The 8,340-nt window shown below is 38.8% G+C and overlaps 1 protein-coding gene across 1 annotated transcript in view; it reads left to right on the top strand.

Moving 5' to 3' along the window:
- Nucleotides 1-395: 395 nt before the first annotated feature.
- The window catches only part of sh3gl1b (SH3-domain GRB2-like 1b), a 14,288-nt gene continuing 6,343 nt past the window's right edge, over nucleotides 396-8,340 (top strand). The window contains exons 1-4 of the mRNA XM_010768364.1: nucleotides 396-802; nucleotides 5,950-6,018; nucleotides 6,771-6,843; nucleotides 7,257-7,417. Of these exons, the coding sequence (XP_010766666.1) occupies nucleotides 758-802; nucleotides 5,950-6,018; nucleotides 6,771-6,843; nucleotides 7,257-7,417 (348 nt within the window). The 5' untranslated portion in view covers nucleotides 396-757. The remainder of the gene's footprint in view (nucleotides 803-5,949; nucleotides 6,019-6,770; nucleotides 6,844-7,256; nucleotides 7,418-8,340) is intronic.

The raw sequence follows: 8,340 nt of genomic DNA, 5'->3' as shown, positions 1-8,340 counted from the left end.
TCTTTTTTAGACATAAAAAAGGCTGATGTTGCCTGAGGCTGTGAACATCTGGTCTGTATCTAAATATGCACCTACAATGTTAGACATGGTGCACTTACAATGGTTTGACTTACGTGAAGCAAATACTATGTTTATGGTTTATGCACCTAAGTCGCTTTGGATAAAAGTGTCAGCTAAATTAAATGTAAGATAATGTATTAATTAATTAATGTATTTATATATATAAAAGTCAATTTCATTAGTATTTATAAGGACCTCTTAGTTATTTCACTAGACATAAAAAATGCTGATGTTGCCTGAGGCTTTGAACATCTGGTCTGTAAACCCGGCAGCAGACAGACGGGGTTTCCTGCTCCATCCAGCAGGGGGCGGGGTGCACTAACGGAAGATCCGTCTGCTACTATCTGATCCAAACTCGAGAGACTGATTTTTCTTCAAAGTGGCTGGTCCAGATTTGATACCCTGTATAACTTACAAGTTTCTCTTAGATGTTTTATTAGTTCGGACGATATTTCGTTGTATTTTTGCAAACTTAGCTCCGTTATCTTCCGTGACAGTGGGAACAATAATCCTCGACGTTGACGTGGTCAGTTGGCGTGTCCCGACTCGGAGTGACGGCTGTGCAGTCCTATGATTCCTGCTAAACATTTTTTTATTTGTTGCACTGGCCCCCTTTTTTCTAACAAACTATAACGCTAACTTTAGTTAAAACCAATTACACCTCCGTTGGAAGTTGAAGACAAAGCCGGAGCTCAAGATGTCGGTAGCGGGCTTCAAGAAGCAGTTTTATAAAGCCAGCCAGGTTTGCAAAACTTTTCTTCTAGCTAGCTAACTGTCATGTAGCTAGGTAGCTTTAGTTAGCATTATTAGCTCGCAGTTTATAGTTGGCTATTGTTAATAACGCTTTGTTAATGTAGCTGTAACTGTGTGGTGACAGCCCGGAAGCTAACATTATTGGAAACGTTTTGTACCAGTGTGTTAAATGTCAGTGTTATTTTTAGTTGGCACTTTGTGTTCTTTCACAGCTTAAACTTTATGAGCATCTCTCGGACATGTTTTGCATTAACTGAACTAACTATCTTGAGCTAATGCTAAGGGACGTCTTTGTGCTATTAGCTGTGTACAGGTATTTCATATTGTGTTTTTTTAAGCTAACGTACCCAGCAGTGCACCAATTCAGATTCAGTAAGTACACATCCTGTGGTAAACATTAGCTCTGTTTGCCAAGGGTGAGTCAGGATCTGAGAATAAAATAACAATACAGTAAAAAGTAATGCATTATAAACAGACACAACGGTTGTCTTTATAATGGGAACGATAATTCACTTGTGTGAGTTAATGTATCCTAAACTTAAGGTTTTGGTAATGCTTCTCTGCAGTGAGGACCCAGTTACCTATTGTCCAGCAGTGTTGTGTTAATCTTTTGTTTAGTTACCCGGATCAATAATAGGGGCAGTTAAGGAGAGACACATGAAGTGAACAGTTGTCTTTATTATAAGGAAGATAATTTTCTTTTGTGAGTTAGTGTAACCGAAACATAAGGTTTTGGTAATGCTTCTCTGCAGTGAAGACCAAGTTACCTATTCCAGCTGGTTTAGTCTTTGTTTAGTGACACAGATCGATAACTAGGCCACTTAGGAGAGACATTTAAAATACCTATAGGTTAGAAATGGCACGGCCTGATATGAATATAAACCATCTTTCAGTGTCTAAACCAGGTCTAAACCTTGGTACGAATGTTTTTAATTTTGCCCAGCTCTCTTAGTCATGGGCGGGGACGGTTCAAATTTTTTTTTTTCCAGTCTCTTTTTTCTTCCTACCCCTGCTGATCTAAGCAGGAAAGACATTTGGTTGCTGCCCTAGCTTCCTGTCAGGAACAGACTCAGATCCCTGTTGGGTTAGTTATGAAGAACAATAATATGATTAGAAGCGGTCGTGTTAGTAGTGTTGTCTGTATGAAACAGATCAGTAAAGGGGTTTATGGGAGATTAAGTGGATTAGTGAAAGTGATCTAAGTATTGATGCAGAGAAGGAGGCTGAAATAGTGTCCTTTCCCTTTATTTCCCTGAAATGCAGCTGATTGTATTGCCAAAACTCCACTAGAGTCAATAATACTTGACATAGCTTGGATTTTCTTCACTGGAGGCATGCAGGAAGTTGGCTGTGGAAATGATATCTGTGTCCTGTAGCTTCAAACATCCTTGTTTTTCTGCTTTTCTGTCTCTCTTTTGCTGTTATCTATTTTTCTAAGAATTACTCTCAACACTAAATCTTAGAAACCTGAAATGTCAGTCTCAAAGGGCAGTTAAATCAACAACTTAACACAATAACTTATAGGTGTGACGGCTGGAGTGATCTTTACTCCTGAATGGAGACAACTAAGTTAGACAGTTTAGGCTATAGTTGTGCAGTTTATCAACTTCATTTAGTCTTCTGGTTCTCAAATGCTTAATGTTATAGCTGGAAAAAAAGACAAGTTATGCTCACATTGGGAACATCAAACATTAACTAAGGGATAATACCAAACAAGTTATCTGTTTCTAATTGTGTAATGGTTGACTCAGAAGCAAAGTGATGCAATGAACCAGTAGACTTGTGGATTTCTCCTTTAAAATTCACTGTTGCTGGCCTTGCCTTTAGTTTCATACTGCACAAAACAGCTGTGCAGAGGTGTCCAATTATACTGTTCAGTTACCAGAACATAATGTAAACCCACCAGACAACCAATTTCAAAAGTCCCAAGTAGCCATTGTGTAAATAACAATAACTAGTGCTTTATTTTCTATCTTTATTTTTTTTTACTTTTACTATTGCGAGGTAAAAAGTTGAAATACATTGTTCGTGTTAGGAGTGTGTCTGAACAGTTCTAAATTGCCCTTAACTGTTTGGCTTTTTCATTATATTGAGTCTTAATACACAGTTGAATCAGGACGCAGTAGGTTACAGATGTGTCGATGAAAGGTAGATTAGAGTGTGGTGCAGAATGCAGACTTCATCTATCATGTTCATCATGTTATCTGGGGTTAATCCCTATGACTGAGAATCGCTCTGTATTCTAATCCCCCACCTAGGAAAGTATTTCTCTCAAAGTAGATAAAGCCATCATACAGGTGCAAGTGAAATACTGTGGTGACAGGCTTCTGTGTGAAAGAGGAAATGGTAGTTGTTGTTATTGTTGGCTTACTGATTACTAGAAACAAGGAAAGAGTTGCTATTTGAATTTATGATGCAGGAACGTGGACAAATATATAAACGTACAAGCGCCAACAGGCATTACTGAGTGAAGTAAGAATAAAGGAAAACAAAAAACTATGAAAATCTGAAACATTTCCATTGGCCAGATAGTAGTACAGATACACAGAATTTGACAATCACTGATATGCTTAATACCTGAGAACAGGAACATCTTTTCCTCTGAAATGTGTGTTGCTCAGACACTGTGGTTGAAGATCTTTACTTTTATATCTAGCTTTGATCTCAACCCACCCTCCCTGACCTGGTTTTGATTTAAAGTTTTCTAGACACAATGTTGTTTCTAATCTGTAGGATGTTTTCATTTTAGCCTTTTTGTTCTGCGCTTACATTTTCTAAATTACAAATATTGGCTTTTACAATAGCAATAAAGCACATAATGCTAAACAAATAAAACAAGTATTTTATGTGAAAGAAATGTATAGCTTAAAATAATGTTTTCCCTGCCAGCTGATGTTCATCAGCTGATGTGCGTAATGCTATGTAAGTCAACAATATAGATGAACACAAGGCTGCCATTGTATGACTTTCACTTGCTTTTCATCTGGTATCTACACATTTAATGTAAAACACCTTTCTTGGTCTTTCAGTCTTCAAGTGATGTGGAAAAACACCTGACACTAGGCTTTGTGATAATGTAGTAGCATTTAAGAAACTACTACTAGTAGCTAAAATACCTAGTTATTATAATGAAGAGGATACATGTTATAGACTGATCCCTCTGTGTAGCTATGTGTGTTTATACCAAAGCTTCCAGTTGAGAACCTTTGTGTGGATGTGTTTGGGCTGCAGTCCTTAGAGCCTGTGTGCATGTCAATATGCATGTTACACTCACATGAGAACTTGATGTTTTCATTTGCAGAAGATTTATAAGTGGCTAACGCATCACTTTGCTTGCTTCAATTTCCCAATCCAACGTCAGACAAAATGCATATCTCAAGTTTAGTGACTTATTAAATAAACACTGTAAAACCTGTCATAAATGAAATGTGTTACCTACCCCTAAACGTTTTGTAAGACAGACTAGGGCGTTGGAGAAGATGAGATGGTACAAATGTAGGAGTGCACACTGCAATCCTAACCCAGATGTAGGGAGTCAAATGTAGACGCAGAGCTGATGGTGTATCTTTACTTGTGACCTGAGCCCCCCCAGGCCCCCCGGTCATGTGCTTTCCACACACAGCAGAGACTCAGCTGTGGAGATTCCCCAACAGCCACTGCTGGGGAAAGAGTGAACATTATGTATTTCATTTCTTTGTTTCTCAGAACAGGTGAAAGATAAACAACCCTAATGATGTAATCTGTATACTTAAAGCTTTGATGTAAATCTACATTACACACTCTAACTCATAAGCACTTCCCTCAGACCCAGTGCTAATTCCAGCAATCCTAAACAGCAGTTTGTAGGAAATGACTCAAACTGCCTTAGCTCTATCACAGATGACTGCATTTGAAAATGTAGAGAAAAATGTTGTCTTCATCTTTTAACCAAAATTGATCAATTGGCAAAAATATAAAGGTGTTGGTTACAAATGTGACACATTACTTAGCCTGTGTTTTATAGGCTAGCTCCTACAACTATGCAATTGTCTAAAAAGTAATCTGTTAAAATTCTAAAAGAATCCCTCGATGGTAATATACTGTATTTTGAAGGAAAGCAATACTCGTCGTCTCTCACATCAACGACTCTAGAAACATTTACTGAAGCGTTAAAGTTTCAAAATGACTCATCCCTCTTTCAAGGCCTCTTTTGCAGTCTTTAATTAAATGTCCAGACAGCGCTCCCCCTGCGAGTACTGTAGGGGAAACAATTGAACATTAAAAGCCGGGTTGTAACAACCTCCCTGAAAACGTAAATGCACCAGATGAACACAGATTCATTCCACCCTGGTGTGACACATGGCATACACCTGAGTCAAAGTATCCTTGTGGTTTGCTTTTGTCTTTGCAGAAAGTCTGCAAGTGACTCTGTAACCAAGGACTTTTTTTTTTAGTATCTAACTTGTTGTGTTGGGGGTTGTCTTTGTGTGCCAGAGAAACTCAGTTATGGAAGCATGCAGCTCAGGGACACAGCACTCAAGGTTTTCACTATCTTGAAGTCAAAGCATCTCAAAGCCAGAACAACAGTTTCATTCATTTTCCAGTTCTCTGTGAGTGACTTCTCTGAAAAAACATGAATCCTGCTCACATTTTTAGGAATTAGCCGACGACGATGTAAAAAAGCACACAAAAGACACACTTTTTCAATTTGTTAGACTCGTGTCTGTGGCCTTATGACATGCAGAACTTCTCTGTTGGGTTTCACGTCAACATGTTTTACTTTAACAGAGTTTGCTGGAGGAACATTTCTTCACCCTGCAAAATCAAAACAACAGGAATTACATAACACAGCTCTTGTTGTTCTTTGGATTCATATATTTTTGCTACACTGTGATATGCTTCTAAAATCATATCTTAAAGACACCTGATGAGTTAAGTTAAAGGAAGGTTTGGTACAACACAGGCGTTCACGGTGATCACATACATTTGGCGAAAAGTTCAGTTTTTAATTTTCTACACAAAGCAGGCGTGTGAATGTGTTTTTTAATTAGAAAGGAACTTGTTTCCACACTCGAATAGAAAGCATTAATTCATGAGTACTGTGTCTTTTCTCCCCCTTCCTCCTGCCTTTCCCTCTCTTTCCGTCTCTCCCTCCAGCTGGTCAGTGAGAAAGTCGGAGGTGCAGAAGGAACCAAACTAGATGATGACTTCAGAGACTTGGAACGGGTAAGAGAGGCATCTTTGTATGGTTAGGTTTACACTCAGTAAACAAGCAAACTGCTGTGCCTGTGGGACTTTGCTCTTGATGTTTCAACCTCGTTTAAAACAATACATCGTCTTCTGGTGGTCGACAACACGTTGCTAAATCTCTCTAAAACGCTTGATGACACCAGAAACAAGTCTATCAACAACAGTTTGTTTTCAAGCAACATTTTACAACTTTTACAAGGTGAATATTTGCTGATTTATTTAGTCTTCTGGTATGATCGTTCTTTGACTGTCTTTGGGTTTGGACTGCTGGGTAGACAAAACAGTTTTGAAGACATAACATTAGGCTCCTGTGAATTTAAATGTTATAGACCATTTGTTATTGTTTAATCCAGAAAATAACTGCCGCTAACTGATAATGCACATCTTTACGGTTTGCAGTCTTAGTTAACATTTTTGATTTAGTTTATCATCCAAAACAGGAATACATCTAATATAAAAAGATATTAAGAGTGCTAAAGAAAGCCTCCAGCTCTCAGGCTTCATACAGCCAGTTGTTACTGTTATATCCATAATATACATAACTTGTACGGTATTGAAATTTGATGAGAATGAAAATGACTCATTTTACATTTTTTTTGTAATACTTTAAACTTCCTGTATGATCCAATGAGCATACAGTGGTGCCTGTCTCTATTTAGTTGTAGCTGTGTGGTTACAGTAGCTCTGTTGTACACGTGTGATGTATGTGTGTTTGCTGTGTTTCGTAGAAAGTAGATGTGACCAGTAAAGCAGTAGTGGAGGTAATCTCCAAAACATCAGAGTACCTTCAGCCCAACCCAGGTGAGAAAAAACCCGGTTTCCATGCAATTATTTAGACTGTTTGTGTTTTCTGTTTGAGAGGGAGACAAAGAGATATGGAAAGAAAAGTAAGAAGGTGGACTGTCACTCATAATGTTTGAAGCTTTGATGCTTTGTCCCTTTTTTGAACCGCTGACCCCCTTTTTCTAGGTAGTTAGTACGACCCACGCATCATTATTGCCATCATTCCACACTACAAAATGATTTGAATGTGCATGCTGGGATTTTATTGTCTGTGCCACTCTGTTAGAAACATGCACTAATCACGCGCCACATGCATGTACATTCGACGTGCAAAGATCATCTGACAAACAGCCTGTGTTGACCGGTAGTGGGTCGATCAGTGCATCTCAAGTTTAAACCGTGATGATATTTATTCAACATCCCTTCCGCAGCATCACGGGCCAAACTGTCCATGTTGAACACCATGTCGAAGATCCGCGGCCAGGTGAAGAACCCGGGCTACCCCCAGGCCGAGGGGCTGCTCGGGGAGTGTATGGGCAAGTATGGACGGGATCTCGGAGAGGACACTAACTTTGGTAAGGTGTGTGTGTGTGTGTGTGTGTGTGTGTGTGTGTGTGTGTGTGTGTGTGTGTGTGTGTGTGTGTGTGTGTGTGTGTTGGTGCTAAAACACTTACTTGATCAATCAAAGTTGTTCAACAGATGATGACAGCAATAGCTTACTGAAAATCATTGTGAAAAACTTCTTTAACCTTTTATGTGAAGATTTTATAGTCCCATTAAGTATGAATGGCTTTTAGTTATGTATGAAGACAGTATAAAAAGTATTTTCCTGGTATTGTGAGGCTTTTTTATTGCAACTTATGTCATTATTATTAATATCTTTGGTTTTAGGACTTTTATGAGACAACATTTGAAATTTGAACGCAGTGGAGGTTTTATTGACATTTTATAAGTGGACAATTATTCCGAGAACTGGATTAATTTAGTCTATTTATAAACCAGTTAATTAAAAGGAAATGTTAAATCAATAAAGAACAACATTATAATTGAGCCTTGATTTGTGTACATGCATCTTTTCCTGCATATTTGCATTGGCAAGTTAATTCAAAGTTATGTCAACATGTTTGTGTGTGTGTGTGTGTGTGTGTGTGTGTGTGTGTGTGTGTGTGTGTGTGTGTGTGTGTGTGTGTGTGTGTGTGTGTGTGTCTGTGTCTGTGTCTGTGTCTGTGTGTGTGTGTGTGTGTCTCAGGTTATGTTGCACTTGAGTAATCCCCTAATCCTTTAGCTTTTCCCTCTGTTGTCAGACACACACCTGTTGAAGTAACACCCCTCAGCAGCCCCCCTTCCCCTCTTCAATACACACACACTGTACATGCACACAGATATGGAAGCCAGCACACACTCAGCACCTGAGCGAAAAATATCCGGCTTTCACCTGTGTGAAAAAAGGAAGATCTCATATTCACACTCATCACCGCTCAGTTGCACACACACACACACACACACACACACACA

Source organism: Notothenia coriiceps, unplaced genomic scaffold, assembly GCF_000735185.1.
Source record: "Notothenia coriiceps isolate Sejong01 unplaced genomic scaffold, NC01 NC01_scaffold00005579, whole genome shotgun sequence".
NCBI lineage: Eukaryota > Metazoa > Chordata > Actinopteri > Perciformes > Nototheniidae > Notothenia > Notothenia coriiceps.
This window is presented reverse-complemented; position numbering and strand designations above follow the sequence as displayed.